Here is a 19,260-nt window from a genome sequence, read left to right as displayed (position 1 = left end):
CTTAAGATCCATCAGAAAACTTTCTTGTACTAACTTGGCAAGTTGAGAACCATCCTCCTTGTTAAGAAATATAGTTACACTATCTACATTCATGTTCAAATGAAAGACTACACGTTCTTTACCAAATCCTAACAATCCTCTCACGCGCCCCTTTTCATCAGTCCTTTCCTTCACTAAAGATCTCTCTGGAGAAGTTTTCGAAGTGTCTGCATCATTTGAAACTTTATTTCCAGAGCTTATATCAAAGCCAAAACTTATCAATGCAACAATAGTGGGTCGGTTGCAAAAAAATTCCAGCTTGGACATCCGAACACACATCTGAAGATGAACAATCAGAAACGTAAATACAGCATTGTCATAACAAATAAGAGAAGATAAGAAACTCAGGTTTAATGTTAACAGTCCTCGTTAAAGTACCTGTGTATCGATACCATCATAATCAGGTGAGCTAGAGCTCCTTGTTGAGAAAGACATAGATACAAAATTTGAAGTGTCACTTCCCTCTGCCTCATAATATACCTCATGAGGGGTGCCCCTTCCCTTCTCGATTTCGTTTTCATGAATTAAACTTTCCAGGGACTCAAAATCAGAAGCAATCCCCATCAAACCTTGCTGATCCAACTCCATATTGTGTAAACAATATCCTCCATCTGTTTGAGAAATGAAATCAGATAATGCATCCATAAAGCTATCATCGTCATCAGGAATCCCATGAGAAACATCCTTCACATGGGAGTCAGTTGAGCCAGAAGAACATAAAGTTTCTTTCTTCAAGACTGAAACAGCTAGATACTGTGGAGATACAGATAGACGCCCCTGAAGTTCATCCTTAATTTTTAAAGAATGCAATTTCATCTTCACTGTCAAGTCAGCATCTGCAAGAACAACATGCACCTGGGAAACAAAAAAATAACCACCAATGTATTAGTATCTAGGTCAGATACAAAAGAGGTTAAATTCCAAATGAACTACTAAATTGGAATAATGTTGTTGGCAAAAAACAACAACTAAATAATGAAATGAATTGTATATTTAATTAACACTCATTTTTTAGTTCTTCCCTGTCAGTCTCAAACAAGTTTATGGAACCCAATACAGTTTCACCATTCGTTCTGTGTTCAAAATATTCATCTGAAACACTCGCTCTTCCTAGCCTATAGTCAAGTTTTCATACGCCTAAGTCAGAACAACCATCTTGATCAACACAAGTTCAAGAGCCGATTACAACTACATCATGCAAGGTAACAAATTCAGATTTTTCAATGGTACTGGATAGTTTTCTAACCTCTCAATAGGAAACAAAAACCCTTTTTTTCAGCCACTCAAAATTAAATAGATACCCATACAGCTAAAGATGACCTTGATCTTCCCAATTTTCAAAAAACAATGAACCAAAAAGTGTACCAAACAGCCAACTATACTCTTGCTCAAACTACTGCTCATTTAAAAAATTATCATCAACCCAAAACTTTCCTTGCATAGATGCCAACCCCAAATAGTAGCGGCGCAGAGCAGCCAACCCAGAAACTGGGATAGCAGGTTGGCTACTATTTGAATTCGAAAAACACTTGGATATTGTGAGAAAGGAGAACAATTAATTACATTTGCTACATCATAATTAATGTTGGCTATTTATGTCTCTTAGTTGTTGGTGATAGAACTATACATCAATCATCAATGATTAATGTTCGGCCTAGTCGGATCACATTTCCAGTATTTGGCTGTTCGGGAATTTGGACTAGGCAGGCAGGCAGTGATCCCTTTACCGTGTGGTGCCACACAAAGGAGACAAAATCTTGCATGTGACCCAAGTGCACAACAAAGAGTATGCACTCAGGCGATGCTACAATGTTAGAAACAAAAGACTTAGCATGAGCGGTTTTTTATTTCAAGAGAGGGAAGGGGATGAGTTGATGGAGGGGTAAAAGACAAAAGCAGAGAGCAAATTGGATAGAGGTGAGAAAATGCGATATGTTTTAATAAAAATTATAACCCATGCGTTAATTATAATCTATTCAAAGTAATCAATTGTTCTCTGTAAACTACAAGTTTTTGATGAAGACAAAGATCAACCATTATGGTCAAAGCAACAACCTCAAAAAGAAGTTCAAATATCTTCATTAATAAAGCTTCAAATCCAAATATTAAAATGTAAAGGTATATCATACAAACCAATACTTCAATTACATGAGAACAAGTCATATTTACATATGCATATAAAGTATTTTCAAAAGTCAAAATAGCATTAACAAAGTCTTAAAACTAATATTTTTGACAAAATATATAAGTGTATTCGAATACAGCATCCTGTATTCGAATACAAAGCAAGTCAGAAGTAAAAGTCTCAAAGTTGTATTCGACTACGACTATGTGTAGTCAAATACACTTCAAGTCAGTGGCCAAAATCCTTATATCTGTATTCGACTACAACCCTCTGTAGTCGAATACAAAGTAAGTCAGTGGCAAATTTTCACTAATCTGTATTCAACTACATATATGTGTATTCGAATACAAGGTGTAATTTTTGAATGTTACAAAGAGGTGTATTCGAATACACACATCCTGTATTCGAATACAACTAGAAGCAATACAATTTTTCAGATCTGGAATTGCTCCAGATCATTGTATTTTTTCATCAAACCTCTTGGATCAATGGCCACGAATCTGAAGAGATGTTTATGGAGTATAAATACCCCATAGCTTCAGATCAAAAGATACACAATCCTTGAATCAATACCTTGAACAACTTTGAACAAAATTCTGATTTTTTACAAAGTACTTGCATTTCATTTTCATATCATTTAGAAAGGTTCTCAAGTACTTGAATTGTTATTGGATTGTTTATCAATATACCTCTCCTTATTCTTATTCAAATCATATTGTATCACTTGTAAAAGAAAATAATACTTTCTTAAAAGTAGCTTAATCTAAGATAGCGGTGTGCTATCTTAGAAGTGTTGTTAGAAGTTTGTAGCAAGAATCCCAGGGTGGGAGTTGTACATTTTTTGACAATTAGTGGATCAATCTCTTGTGGTGTGCAAAAGGATTGGACGTACCCTTGGTTATAAAGGGAACCAGGATAAATCTATTGTGTTCATTTTTTAATGCACCTTACTATTAGTAGACATTATATTAACTCAAAAAATTCAATTACCATATCACTGAAAACAAGAAAATTTACTAACACCTAATTCACCCCTCTCTCTTAGGCGTACTTCTGTACTTACATCCTCCTTTCTCACAATAATCAAGTGCTCTCACTTGAGTCGCTTCAATAAACATATATATAAAATAATCTACACTCTATATCTAAATAAAAATATACTACATATATAATTCACTAATTACTTAAGTATTTGTTTATATTACTTCTCAAGAATTAGAGTAAAATCATATTTATTGAATTTAAATATGTTGGCAATACATCAGATATATATATATACTAGATTACTAAACAACCAAATCCTATTAGTACTCATATATAACTAAATTCCTATTAGTTCTCATATATAACTAAACCCCTATTAGTACTCATATATAACTGAATCCCTACTAGTACTGCTATTCAACTGAATCCCTATACTTGAGGGATATTAAACAAAAACAAATTTTGACATTACTTTTATTATTTTTCAATATAATTAATTTGTCAATTATTACTAAATAATGTTATTTTTTTATGTATTATTACTTATGATGCCTTTTAAGTTGTGTTTGGTGAATTCTCATCCGCCCTCTGTTTTAGCTTCCCCGCCCCTAAATACACTATCTGAAGCTATGATCCAATAGTCTATTTTACACTACCGAAAGCTATTATCTAATAAAAAGCCAAAAAAAATGGAAGGTTGAATGAGCATTCACCTTGTGATTTTCTGTAGATTGGGCCTTAAGGGCCAAGACTGTCTTTAACCTTTACCTAGTAAATAGACCTAATCTAACGCGAGTTGCTAGGTGCCGATTCAATTCAGCACAATCAGAAAAATTATGATTCTTATCTTGACAATCCTAAACAGAGTCAAGTCCACCCACAATATAGTAGCAGATTCAGTCCAACAATACTATTATTATTGTTAAATGGAGAGAAAATATTGAGAGACATGTTGAATAATCTGTGTATTTCAACTACACAACGAAAGTTCTTTATATAGACTATGAGTATTAAATAAACATAATGATAGGAATACTAATAGACAGAAATACTAACAGACAGAAATACTAACAGACATGAATACTTACAGCCTATCTAATTATTTACATTCTAATATATTTTAACACTCCCCCTCAAGCATTAGCATATACATCAAATGGACCCAACTTGTTACATATAAAACTAATTCTAGGACCTCGCAATGACTTTGTAAAAACATCTGCTAACTGATCACTGGAATTGACAAAACCAGTGATGATGTCACCCGATTCGATCTTTTCTCTAACAAAATGACAGTCTATCTCAATATATTGGGTCCTCTCATGAAAAACAGGATTTGAGGCAATGTGCAATGCAACTTGATTATCACATATTAGTGTCATTGTGTTGACCTCTTCAAATTGAAGTTCTTTCAGTAACTGTTTCAACCAGGTGAGTTCACATGTTACTCGTGTCATGGCCCTATATTATGCCCCAGCGCTGGATCTTGCAACAACATTTTGTTTCTTACTCTTTCAAGATATTAAATTTCCTCCGACAAGTACACGATACCCGAAAGTGGATCGTCTATCAATGGGTGAGCCTGCCCATTCGACATTTGAGTAGCCAACTATCTGAGTATATCTTCTATCTTCATTAATGAGACCTTTTCCAGATGCACTTTTGATGTATTTAAGAATCCGGATTACAGCATCCATATGTTCTTGGCAAGAAGAATTTAAGAACTAGCTTACCACACTCACAACGAAGGAAATGTCAGGACAGGTAACTGTAAGATTGTTTAATTTTCCAACTAATCTCCTATATCTTCCTGAATCTGATAAAGGCTCCCCCTGATTAGGTAGGAGTTTGACATTTGGATCCATAGGAGTATCAACTGGCTTGGCATTTAATAGACCTGTTTCTTCAAGAATGTCCATAACATATTTTCTTTGTGAAATTTCAAGGCCATCATTGGATTGGGCTACCTCAATATCCAGAAAATAACGCAGTTTACCGAAGTCTTTAGTCTGAAATTAATTTAAAAGATGTTTCAACTGGAGTATTCCTTGCTTATCACTACCAGTTATAACAATGTCATCCACTTAAACAATAAGATAGATGCACCCTTGGGCTAAGTGATAATAAAATACAGAGTGATCGACTTCACTACGAATCATTCCAAACTCTTGTACTACCGAGCTGAATCTATCAAACCAAACTCTAGGAGACTGTTTAAGACCATAAAGGGACATGTGTAGCCGAAAAACTATGGTAGAAGACTCTCCTGAGCAACAAACCCCGGCGGTTGCTTCATATAAACTTCCTCTTCAAGATCACCGTGCAAAAAGGCATTTTTCATGTCAAGTTGATGGAGAGGCCAATGTCGAAATTGCAGGAATGGAGAAAAACAGTCTGACATATGCCATTTTGGCAACAGGTGAGAAGGTATCGCTGTAATCCAACCCAAAAATCTGAGTATATCCCTTGGCTCAGCGCTGGATATGAGGGGACTTTGTGGCAGAGCACATTTTGGAAGATGGGGAAAGGTAATGGAGGTCTTGAGACTCACATCTGACGTCAATCGTCTGTCCCGAACTCTGGTCCTGTAGGGTAACATTATCATTAGTGAAAATAATAATACAGTCATGTGACCGAGTCAATCGACTAACTGAAAGTAAATTAAAAGGACATCCAGGTACTTAGAGAATAGATGCAACTGAGTGGAAGGGAGAATTTGGACAGTGCCAACTGCTTGAGACCGAGTTTGAGTACCATTGATAGATGTTATAGTAGGTAAAAAACCAGATGTAGAGAGAGAAGAAAAGAGACCTTTATTACCAATGACATGATCAAACACACCAGCATCAAGAACCCAAGGGACGAGAGAATATGAGTGAGAGAGGTAAACAGATGAATTACCGGAGTGTGTAACCGAAGTATGAGAACTAGAGTTCGGATGACTTTGAACCCACCAGCGAAAATCTTCATAATTTGTCGAGGAGCCTTGTGGAGATGGTGTAGTCTGAATAGTCGCAGAAGAATCAAGTCGAGTTGCATTTATCGAAGGTGAAAGTTTACTATGCAACTTCCAACAGCGATCAATAGTGTGTCCAAGCCGATTACAATGCTCACATTTGCGACGAGGCTTAGAGTTGAATGATCCTCCACGAGAGCGACTCGGATTATCTCCAAGAGATGCAAGGGCAACAATGTCACCCGGAGCTGAGGTAAGAGGCATATCTGGAACAGTAACAGACCCCAAAGTTTGATCACAAGTAAAAATGCTCTTTGTTTCAGACTGAGACGTCAGGGACTGTTTGAACTGGAACTCGTATATCCGTGACTCGAAACTGAAAGTTTAGGGCAGATATGGAATCAGAAGGTTGAGGCGAGTGCCACTGAAGAAGAGCGCCGTGAATGGTTGTCGGACGCTTCGTCATGCGCGGTGGTTGTAGGTAGCGTGTGGATCTCACACGCCTGAAGAGGGGCGGCGCGTGTGGGCACTCAGTGGCGCGTGTGGACGCATGAATGGCTTTCTGACGACGCGCGTGGAGCGATCTAAGGTATACGCCTCTGCTGGAGTGGTCGTTCGTAGAAAAAAAATTGTTTGAGACAGCGGCGCAATGACAGGCGGATGGACAAAAAATTGAGGGAACAACGTAGCAAAGGCTGGGAGGGGGAAACCGAAGTTGAGAACACGGTTTTCCAAAAGAAAAAAAAATTTCACCGGAGAGAGTGGGTCCACCCGGTAGTTGACAATTAGGATTGTCTCTCAACAAGCTATAGATACCATGTTAAATGGAGAGAAAATATTGAAAGACATATTGAATAACCCGTGTGTTTCAACTACACAACGGAAATTTTTTTATATAGACTATGAGTATTAAACAAACATAATGACACGAATACTAATAGACAGGAATGCTAACAGAAATACTTACAGCCTATCTAATTATTTACATTCTAATGTAATATTTTAACAATTATCTTTCCCTCCAATCTTCGCATTGAAACAGTTTCTCTTTGGTTATGGAACTTAAGACCAATATATTTAAGAATAAATTAATTTAGTATAAGTTTTGCACTTATTACTTGTTAAACATAATTTAAAACTGATTAATTAAATACACAAGTGTTGAAATCCAATACAAATACACCCTTTGTCTCTAATTATAAGACCCATTTGGCAAATTTGTTTCTCCCTAAATATATGACCCTATGCAAATTTCTAGATACATTTATTATTAATTTTCCAAATATATCCATTTTTAATACTACCAAATTGTCATGGAATATGAAAAGTTCACATTATACAGAGAGGGTAATTTAGTAATAGTCATACACAAATTACACACATTAATCACATTACTAACTTTTCTTAATATGCGTGAAAAGTGTCTAAAGGTTTTCTAATTAGGGACAGAGGGAGTATTATTTAATAATCAAACACATAATGTCACTGTACACTTCTCCACATTTTTACCCAAGAGGACAAAAGTGCATAAGAAGAAAATTACAAGAGTTGAGCAATCTGAGGCAGTTCCAATTCAAGATTTTATCTATCTAAATACCAAATGTAGAAGCTTATAGGAACAAACCTTTCCTCCGTCCGCAACAATTTCAAGAATGAGAGCCTCGTCAAGCTTTCCATCATTGGTTCTTTCAGCCTGCACATAAATTATAACACATATATATCTGTGTATTTTGAATGAAGGCTTGTGAATCTTAATCAGTGAACCATACACAAATAAGCCTGAGGAAGAATGGGTGAAAATATTCATGACTACCAGAAACCACAAATGACTTCAACAAGCAACTCTAAGCCACATGAGATGAAACTGATTGATAGAGTGTATGATTGTGAACACCAAGTTAGGTTACAAGTATGAGATACTCCTTCATGTCTCTGTTTAGTACAGTATTCTAGATTCCTATGAGTTAGCTCATTACTTACAGCTAAACTCAACTATAGTAGCTTGTTTCCTACAGGTTTCTGCACTTTATAAATATCTTAAGAGATTGTAACAGATTTAGTTTTACATAAAATGACATATAATTTCCTTTTCACACTCAAATTCTCTCTCTTCTGAAACCCTTGGCTGGCATAACATAAATTCAGTCATCAACAGATAGAGTATGTGATAGTTCCACTTATTTCTGACAATAGGGGTACTATAATATTGTTTTAGTTTGTTTTGATTAGTTAGCTGACAGTTTTCATAACTACCTTTCTGTAAGCATGTTAGTTATGTGGCAAGCACTATAAATGCCAAGCTTGTAATCAGAATCCTCAAGATTCATTAATACTTTTTCAGACTAAACTAAAACATTAGCTATAATTGTGTGAGTATACTAGCTTGAGTATTGCTTAGCAGTCTTTTCCAGCTTGAGTAGCGTGCCTTAAAAGGCACAAGAGTTAGTTAGAAGAGCTGCCACATCAGCAGGAGTTACTTATCAGTAGGTGTAGGTTATACTTGATCTATACACTTGTAACCTGACCTTCAAGATCCACAATTCATATTAACTTATTAAGAAATACAGAAAAAAAATTCAGTCACTGAAAAATTAGTTAGTGGAAGTTGATAGTTACAGTTCTGTAATACTGTGGCTTGTCTTACAAGCATCAGTGGCTATAAATACAGTTGTAATCGGCAGATAGCATAGTAACATCTCTTTTAACAGTTTCAATTTTAGAAAAAAAATCTCGCCCTCTCTCTGGATTCATTTCTGGACAGGCCTAGTTGGGGGATGTGATAAAAAGCAACATGTAAGATGTGTTTGTGCACGTGCAGGCTCGTGTGTGCATATTACACATTAACCATTCCTCATGCCTGTGTCAGAAAAAATCTTAACAGGAATTTATCAAACCTTTCCATATATAAACAGCTTGAATTCCACCAATGCCCCATTTATAACAATATCAGCTGTTTTTGGATGTGTGGTATTAAGGGTGTCGTAGGAAGCAGCAGCAGCCTCTGAGTTGCATAGCACGTCAACTGATGGGGGAGTCTACATGCAAAAGATATACATTTATGAAATGAACAATGAAGATCAAGAAAATAATAGTTTACCAAAGCAAAATACATGAAAAAAAATGCATGCTAAAACTGCCTTACAGAAGTTTGATATGTAGCTTGGATAAGTCCTTTAAACCAGCGACCTTTCTCGTCCTCTTCTCGAAAGTCTAAGATCCAAGTGCTAGAAGATTCCAGAGCCTGGAAGGAAATTCATATTTTCAGAGTTAGGGAGAGCAAGTTAATAAACAACCATACCTATTACCAATGATTTCCAATAGAGTTTCTGGCAGTTGAACCAATATTCATTTTTGAGCCACTACTTTTGGTTTGGCATTCAGAAACAGAAAGAAGCAATCAAAGCATAAAAGCAGGTCATCACTTCTTGTTTCATCAGTTACTAGAGTTTAACGGTTAAACTGAATTTTATTGAAAAGATTACACTATCTTCACGGAGTATGTTTACTCCAGCTCATTAGAACCTAGCTACACCACACACACACTAATATCCCCTGTATATAACCTATCCTCCCATGTAGCTAACAAACTGAGTTATGTTAGTAACTTATGTAGCTTGGTGAATCCATAAATAGATTGCACCTGAATGTAAATGTAACAATCAGTCAATAGAAGAATAATCGAGAAGAGTTTTCCATTTCTCTCAAATTCTCTCTTTAGCTATTTTGCATTTCTAATATGGTAGCATATCTATTCGGACAAGAAGATAGGCAAGACAACTGGTGAACTTGTAAGTACACATAGATTTGAGCCTTAAATTTGGTAATGCAGAGGAAGGTGCAGCAGGGGATAAGGAGATGTCGCGATGATTGGTTGGGAAATTAAATATGTGTCTTACACAAGACCGAACATTGCTTTGTTGGAAGTTTGGTTAGTCAATCCAAAAGAAGTTCATTTATTGAAAGCTCATAGAGTTCTACAATAGCTCAAGGGAACTCTAGGTAGAGGAATTATATATAAAATGAATGGGAATGCAATAATTTGCAGCTTATACTAATGCTAAGTGCTAACTATTCAAGGTTAGTAAATACAAGAGGAGGTCCGTTATCAGGTATTGCACCTTTGTTGGAGGAGATTTAGTAACTTGGAGGAGTAAAAAGAAGAATAAGATGGCTAGTGCTAGTGCTCAAGTTGAGTTCCCCACTTAGGCACAAGGTCGAAGATCTGTGTGTATTCTTTTGCTACAAGACGTGCTTTTAAGCGATCAATCTTTCAAGCGGGCCCAACTTTGACTGTATAGACCCAGTGACACCCCACTGTGGTTTTGCCATCGGGTAGAGGTACTAAATCCCATGTCCCATCAGAGTGCAAAGCAGTCGTTTCATCTATCATTGCTTGTCGCCAGCCAGGACCAGACATAGCTTCACCTGTAGTTTTCGGAATAGACACAAAATCCAAGGAAGCCACAAAAATAAAATAGGACGTAGATAATTGATTATAATTCAAATGACAAGCATATATAGGATTGGGATTTCGAGATGACATGTGACCTTTACGCAGAGCAATGGGTAGCTCTTGTGTAGGATGCGGAGAATAAGAGTCAGGTAGAGCAAGCGATGAGTCTTGAGGAGCGAGTGATGGAAGGGGACTCCATTGGTAAGTGTGTAGAGTGGTGCTAGAGACAGGGGTGGGAATAGAGACAAGGGTCGGTGCAATGGGGAGATTAAGGACCTCTCTCGAAAGAGATTGTGACTGACCAAAATCATTGAACTCTTCTGCAGTAGAGAGAAAGAAGGGGTGAGTCTCAAAGAAACTGACATCGGTAGAGACAGTATCGTCAAAGATTTGGGGAATAACACTGATAACCCTTCTGCAAACGAGAGTAGCCGAGAAAAAGACACTTAAGGAATTTTGCAGCCAACTTATCTTTCCATGGAGTAAGGTCATGAACAAAATAGAATGTGGTACCTTGTTTTCAAGTACAGAGGAAGACATGCGGTTGATTAAGTAGCAAGTTGTGAGAATTGCATCCCCTAAAAACGAGGAGGTACATTATTGTGAAGGAGCATGGTACGAGCCGTTTCCCCCAAGTGTCAGTTCTTTCTCTCAGCGACACTGTTTTGTTGAGGGGTATGAGCACACGAAGTTTGATGGAGAATACCCTGTGAAGACAAAAAAGATTGAAAAGACGTAGACAAATATTCGTGAGCAATATCACTTTGCAATATTTTTATCGGAGTACCAAGTTGTGTGTTTATTTCTGAGCAAAAGGTTTGAAAAATTGAGAAATTATCTTGGTGGTTTTTCATTAAAAATATCCAAGTGCATCGGAAAAAATCATCAATAAAAGTAACAAAATATTGAAAACCCAAACATAAAACAACACGACTCGGACCCCAAATATCAGATGAACTAAAGCAAAAGGAGACACAACTCTTTTGTTGACTCTGTCAGGAAATAAACTCCTAGTATGTTTCCCAAACTGACATGACTCACACTCTAAGGTAGACACTTTTGACAGACTCGGAACCATAAGATGCAACTTTTGAAGGCTAGGATGGCCCAAACGTTGATGGATAATATGTGGAGACTCAACAACGGAACATGCAATAGGCGGTAATATAGGCCTTGAGACTCATACCCTGCTCCAATCGACGTCCCAGTACTCCAATCCTGCACAAGAACAGTACCATTAGCAAATGTAACAGAGTAAGAAAGAGTACGAGTGAGTTTACTAATGGCTATTAACTTAAATGGACAACCAGGGACATAAAGCACAGAGTCCAAAGAGAGTGTGGATAAGGGATTTACTCGGCCAATGCCATGACATTTGGTTTGTGACCCATTAGCCAAAATAATACTAGGTAGTGTGTCCATATAAGTCAAACATGAGAAAAACAATTTATTACCAGACATATGATCAGAGGCGCCTGAGTCAAGTATCCAAGGTCCAAGTGAAGAAGATTGTGTAACAAAGGCAACTTGTGTGGTAGTTTGCATTTGCGCCTTTAGCTTGATGTATTCGTTATATTATGTGGTAGAAAGCGTGACTTGATCACTTGTGTCAAAGGGCTCAATTTGAGCAACATTGGCGACTCTGGGTTGCAGTTAATTATCTTTGGTGAGACATTGTGCTTCGACATGGCCAAAACGGTTGCAATTGTTGCATCGAGTTCGACCACGATTATGTCCACATCCTCCTCCTCTACCACCTCGTTGATAAGAATTAGAGACAAGTGCAGTAGATTCAACTGACACATTGAGAGGAGCAAGGGCTGGAGCAGGAGCTGAAGAGGCCGAAAGACGCAATAATTGTTCACAAACAATTTTATATGAGGGAACAGTAGCACTAGATAGAATTTGGTTGCGAATTGAATCAAGATCTGGTGTAAGACCCGCAAGGGTCAGAACCATAAAGAATTTTCCACGTTGTTCAGCATGTGTTTCGGCACTGTCAATATAGGGCATAAGTGCATCAAAGTCAGCAATCAAACATCAAGCTTACCTATGTAGTCTTGCATATGCATTTCTTGTTTATTCATGGAAATAAATAAGATTAGAGACTACAGTTTATAAACGATTAACGGCATTGGAGTATGCGTTCTTCGCCTTTGCCCAAACATCATAACATGTTTTAAACGAGCGAAATTGAGATTGAAGTTTAACATTGATTGAAAACCAAAGAACGTTGCATAGAGAGGCATCAATTTGTTTCCAATTGTCTGGATCCTTGGCAGCGACATCCTTGGACTGTTTGAGCAAATGGTCTTTACGACCTTGTCCTTAAAACCAAAGTTCAACGGCAGCTGCACATCCTACGTAATTGGCATCACCTGCCAATTTTTCACATGGAATCAAAGTGTAGTGAAACTTAAAACGAAAGAGGAAGCAGCAGCAGATCCGATGTTGGACATGACGATCAACGTTAGGTAAAAGAGAAGAAAAGATGTTGAAAAATCACCAGAAGTTGAAAAGGACCTCAGAATGTGCCGTAAGGCCCCGAGCAACGACTGGCTTTGAAAAATTGGTGGCCAGATGTGTCACGTGCGGAGTTGGTGGAGGCGCGTGGGTATCACGTGCGGATAAGGAGGCGGCGCGTGCGTCGGAGTTTTGTGCGGCGGTCTGTGGTGGTGGGTTGCACTAGAACATTAGACGCACAGCTGGAACACATAATTTTGAAGAGGGAAAAGAATGAAAGGGTTATGGCACAGCTGGAAAAGGCAGAGCAACCCTAGGATTAACTACTACTGATACCATGTAAAATATGCTTTCTTAGTTTCTTAAGTGTCTCAAACAAGATCACACATCTTCTATTTATAATGAGGTTACAATAATTACATTCAAATACTAGAAACTTGTATTTGACTAAAAGTTTTACCAATAAACCTAGGAAATTGTACAATCAAAGAATAATAAATCATACTTTGAATTCTAATAGTTCTCACTTCACAAATTCTATAAGGTGGCATGTTTTGTTGTAAATCTGTCTTCCTATTAGAGTAACATGCACATGTGTGTTATGTAATTTGTCTAATTTAGGAAAGATGAACACGAAATATTGACAAAGACATCTAACCAATTGAAAATAAGAGTTCACAACGACCAGTACTGGAATATAATAAGAATAACTTCAGAATTTAAGCACCATACTTCTTTCAAGATTACCGGAACTTATTTAGCTTACCTTCTGAATGTCCATTCCCCTGGTGCTTACAGCAATACAATATGGGGAACCACCAACATTCATCGGGGGAACATCAAGGACTTGTCTACCAGCCATGCTGCAGAGCCCAAACACTAAATTACATATATATAATAAAAAAATTAAAATAAATTATGTTCAATAGCTGTTGTCACAACAAACTCATAGGGGTAAGTATTTCTCAAATAGAGAAGTATTTCTCAAAATAAACAAACTCATAGAAATATTTCTCAAAAGCTGTAAGTCAAATAAAGAAGTCGGAAGGCATAGGGTTGGTCCATACAAAAATATTGCACTACTTAGAATTTGGGTAAGGCTTTACTCAACCCCAAAAGCAAGCTCAAGGGGTAAGTATTTCTCAAGCCTTATAACAACTACTTTGGCGATATCCCTAGTTAATATGGCATCGGAACATACCCTCTCTCACACATGATTGATCATTAGAACATGGACATATGCAGGTGGCCTAACAACTAATCTAGGATAAGCTCTGATACTAACTCAATCCCAAAAGCTAACTCAAGGACTACTTTCTTTTGCATGAAAAGCTGCTACATTCTTATGAAGCAGTCATTCTTGTGACCTGTAGTGGAAATTAGATGTGTCCCTATGCTTTAAAGGATTTTTTAATTATTTAATTTACAGCAATATATATATATATATATATATATATATATATATATATATATATATATATATTTATATTAGATTGCTTTTTTTTACGACAATATGCAGTTCTTTAGTGCAATTGCAAGGAGACCCATGGTTCTATATCATCTAGGGGGCCACTTAATCCCATAACTTCCAATATAGAACAATGTTCTCATCATGACTACTTAAAGGGAAATTTCCATTTCTGAAACGAAAACAAAAAGAACAGCCTAGCTAAATTCTTTTTTCATTAATCTATTTGTATCTTTCGCTATTCGGGAGGATAGCAGACCCTCCATAAAAAAATTATTTTCCGCTTTTATCTTCTATAAAATATGTCGGTTAAAAGAAACATTTACCTCTGTCTTTGCTCCAACAAACAAAATAGAAAAGGATGTAAAAAAACCTTAGGTATCGCTGGTAACTCTGGGACTTTGCGGATTCAAATACATAAAGATATGATCCTGAGAGCACCAAGAAACAAGGATGCCATGTAGCAACAGAATTGCCAATTCCCTGTGAAATGAAACATTATTTACAATTTGTTGGGAAAAACAAATAAATGACTAATGCGTAAATTTACCAAGAATTATGGAAATACCTTCCATACTAGGATTCTACCCTCAGTGGCATGATCTGCAGGACTCCAAGGAGTAAGTTTAGATTGGGAACTATCTGAAGTAGGCTGACTACAAGTTTCCATAGTCTGGTATAGTATGTTTAGCAGTTCCATGATTCTGAAATATCTCTCTGATGAAAAGTGAATGCCAAGGTTCGGCACTTGAATGGAAATAAGAGTGGAGGGATAATTTGGATGTGGCACTTTAATCTTCAGCAACCAGAGACAGAAAATGATGAGAACAAATTATGCTCACTAACATGTCATCCATAAAATTACTACAGAACAGTTTGGATGAGTATAACAAACCAACCTGATTAACGAGTACAGCCATTCCACATCTATCAATCAGAGAATAAACATTTTCATCCTTTCCAGTAATCGGTGAGTTCACTGTTTGGGTATCATAATTTGGCATCACCAAACTGCAACTCCCAAAATCAGAGCCACAGTCGGTAAATAAAGCAGCAATATCTCGTCCAGTAATGTAAAATCGGGAATACAGATTCTGTCTCTGCTCATCAGACTGACTTTCCTGTGAGAATACAAAATAAATAAAGAAAATACAATGTCATAATAACAAATTAAAATCCTGCAACTCAAGAAGCATACCACAGTAATACTGAATAAAATGTGAAAATACTACGTCCATAATCACAAATTAAAATCCTGGAACTCAAGAAGCATACCGCAGTGTGTAAGGTGAAATGACCAAAATCCAAAAGAAAATGACTATCACATCTGTCTGAACCACTTGTTCTGAGAGGAACTCTTACTTTAGGAGCATCCAAATCAATATCAAATGCAAATCTGAAAAATCAGTCACGAACAACAATCTACAATTCAGCATTATATGCCTTCTCAGTTTAGAGAAAAAATTAATAAAATAATGAGAAAAATAAAATATGTACTAAAAATCAATAAATTTCCATTTTAGCCCTCACATAGTCCTTATGAAAAGCTTTTCTGACCACATCTCACTCAGAATACCAAACAAGTCAAGCATATTGGATCACTGGCGTTATGAACAATGCAAAGTTTTTCGTAGGTATGAGCATAGATAGATAAAGAGAGGTATCAACACAACAACAGGCAAGACAAAGAAAGCAAAAACATCCCAGAAAATAGAAAAAGAAAAAAGAGAATAACAATGAATACCTGCTTTGTTCCTCTAAAACCATTTGAAATTGCTCCTGCGCTCTGCGAGTCACTTTCTCAAACTTCATCTGCCCTTGCAATTACCGGTTAAACAAGTTAGCCCAAATAGAATATAAAGCTTCAACACGTTCCCAATCAATAAATGAAGATTTAGTGATAATAAAGCCACTTTATTTTATTTTATGAAAAACAAAATTATATTAGGGGAGGCACACCGTCATGCAAGACTAAGAAGAACCACAAACCTCAATGAAAATTACGTTAACCTACCAATTGAGAACTTCCGGACATGAACCCAAGTCACAGCGAGTGTGAGCAGAAGGTCCAACCATTTGTGTCAACCCTATTTGGTTGTTTCATTTTATTACATGTTTCCTTTCCCTCCAATTTAGACGGATCCTAATTCAATGCCTCAAGAGCACTTAGCTCACTTACAAATGGACTTTGTTGAACACAGTTAAATTTCTGAACAAGAAAGCAAAAACATAAATTTCAAAAAAAAAAAAAAAGTCTCTCTAACCGCTCTGCATATTTCTAAAAAAAATCACCAAAAAATGATATTATTTATGGAGAGAGAGAGGGGGATGTAAATCTTAAAATGTATTTTTTGAGAGGGAACTATGTATTCTCAAACTTCTTAAACACTATTTTTGTTTCCATTTCCTCAGATGCTTATTTTTGGAATGATTAGGATCCATAGCTACACAATTATTAGCATACATTCGCAATGAAGAATTAAATATGTAGGTCACGCAACACATGTAAATGAAGAATCTTACCCTGTAAAAGCAATACAACATTTCTCTCTATTAAACATCAATTCCTAATGTTTTCCCAACAATAGTTTTATTTTTAAAATTTTCCTTCATTTTAACCCCTGAAATTATGATATTGTTTTTGAACTGATTATTGTTCATATCTAATTCACATTGTAATAATCACAATTAATAGAAGTTATAGATTCAGTTTACCGTTTTATCTTCTTTGTTAAACCTCTCGCGCTGAAATGGAGTGTCTAGGTTTTCTTCATCATTCAAATTTTGTTGATTTTTACTCCCAATATTTAACAAGAGTGTGTTTTTAGTACTCAACACAGACTAATAAACATATTTTCAGTCCATATTTCATCCGATGTAGGACTCTCAATACACCCCCCTCACGCCGAAGACTGGACATCAAGAGTGTGACCCAAGTGGCCCAGTAGTAGGTAATCCAACGAATCTAGGATAAGCTCTGATACCATATCATGTTTTTATCTTGAGTCTAACTCATATTTACAAAATCGACTTGTAAGATAAGAGTTATCTCCCCAAGGTAGTAAATTGCGAGCAATAGTTGCACGATTGCGACGTTGTAGAGCGGCTGCTGGCTTCCATGACAAGGTGAGAGCATTGCGTATTGTCAAAATATGTTTCTGTTTAATATTCCTCAAGTATAGGGAGATTCAATTGAATAAGAGTACTAGTAGGGATTTAGTTATATATGAGTACTAATAAGATTTGGTTGTTTAGTAATCTAGTATATATATTGTTGAAATTGTGAGATTTTAGAGAAAAAGAGGAGAGAAAATAATAAGGGTTTGAATATTATTGATAATAGTTTAATGCCGACTTGATTACAAATGACTCAATACTAATCTCTATTTATAAAGAAACATAGACTCAATCCTAAATAAGGAATAAATCATAATAATAATGAGAGATATTCTAAGATTCTCTATGATTATAAGTTGATCATAGAAAATAACCTAAGATACTCTAATATAATATAAAAGATATTATAAGATATTTTTTAATATTCTAACACTCCCCTCAAGTTAAAGCTTACTAAGCTTTAGCTTGCTACAAGAAAACAATGTTTTGCTCCACAAAATAATTAAAAAGATGGAGAGGCAACTCAGGGATGCATGTGAAGTCGGAGAGAATTGCTATAAATATAGCCTAGCCAGATAGTCTAATTGATCATCAGCCTGAGAGAAATTCATGGCAGACAATTGAACAAAGCAAGCTCCGATCTTCTAAAAAACTGCATTTGGAAGCTTCAAACCAATAATTATGGAGGCTCAAAACATTTAAACTTGAATATGCTTCAAGGAGAGAGAGGCGTGCTTCAAGGAGAGAAAGGCAAGGCCAGTGCATCTAGGACAAATTGCCAAGGTAAAGTAAGTCATGAAAATAAAAGACACCGTTAGAATAACCACCAACGGAAGAAGTCGTCACAAATATAATTCATATGTGGAAGGGACACCACCGGAATGATCATCGGTGGGAATAGAAGTCACTGTTATGATATATTAGTAAGAACTAAATTGCATGACAAACATCGAAGAAGAAGCAGCACGACTCTAACGAAACGAAGACGTGATCAATCAACGAAATAAGAAAATGCATCCAAAACTGGAGAGATAACGGTTGTTTGAACAATGACATATATTTTCGTTGATCAAAATTGGAGCGTAAGGGCAGATCTGGAACCATCGAAGAGAGAATAATCGTGCACCAAGAAGAATCACATCAATTGAATTGCAAATCTTCCAACCCTGTCAACTAAGAGCCCACTCATAAGGGCTGCAACAGCTGCCACGGCAAAGGCTTGAGAATTTCCTCCACCAAAAATCTAATCCCTTCTACTAGCAAGTGACTTGTGAGTAAAATCATACATCTGCAATATCTTATTATCCCGAAAATTATAAGCACGATCCATTTGTTTCAAACACCTTTCAACAGGGTAATCCCCAAATTTTCCACATGGTTTACACCCCACAAAATGAGTCACAAGTAGCCACTATTGATCACCAAAACCAGGATCATAATTCTCAATCATCTCTTCATAACGATCAACCAAAATCCCCCAATAACCATGCAAATAATAATGATTCTCAAAGTAAACTTTACCACCCCGTTGTTGCCCCTACCTATAAGGGCTACCTTCATGAGGTATTATGTGCTATTAGCTCTTTAGCTCAGTTGGTTGGAGCGCCAAATCCTAATAGATTGTGGAAAGATTTATAGAACCCTAATAATATATA

At 36.5% G+C, this 19,260-nt stretch overlaps 1 protein-coding gene across 1 annotated transcript in view; it reads right to left on the bottom strand.

Moving 5' to 3' along the window:
- LOC101488675 (uncharacterized) overlaps window positions 1–19,260 on the bottom strand; it is a 71,000-nt gene that overhangs the window by 31,264 nt on the left and 20,476 nt on the right. Inside the window, exons 17-27 of the mRNA XM_073363846.1 lie at window positions 16,233–16,300; window positions 15,764–15,884; window positions 15,388–15,609; window positions 15,057–15,284; window positions 14,862–14,971; window positions 13,787–13,883; window positions 9,247–9,345; window positions 8,999–9,139; window positions 7,729–7,797; window positions 418–894; window positions 1–318 (exon numbers count right to left, since the gene is read on the bottom strand). Coding sequence (XP_073219947.1) covers window positions 1–318; window positions 418–894; window positions 7,729–7,797; window positions 8,999–9,139; window positions 9,247–9,345; window positions 13,787–13,883; window positions 14,862–14,971; window positions 15,057–15,284; window positions 15,388–15,609; window positions 15,764–15,884; window positions 16,233–16,300 — 1,950 coding nt within the window. The remainder of the gene's footprint in view (window positions 319–417; window positions 895–7,728; window positions 7,798–8,998; window positions 9,140–9,246; window positions 9,346–13,786; window positions 13,884–14,861; window positions 14,972–15,056; window positions 15,285–15,387; window positions 15,610–15,763; window positions 15,885–16,232; window positions 16,301–19,260) is intronic.

This window comes from Cicer arietinum, chromosome 7, assembly GCF_000331145.2.
Source record: "Cicer arietinum cultivar CDC Frontier isolate Library 1 chromosome 7, Cicar.CDCFrontier_v2.0, whole genome shotgun sequence".
Taxonomy (NCBI): Eukaryota; Viridiplantae; Streptophyta; class Magnoliopsida; order Fabales; family Fabaceae; genus Cicer; species Cicer arietinum.
Note: the sequence above shows the minus strand (reverse complement) of the source record. Positions and strands in the feature narration are given on the sequence as shown.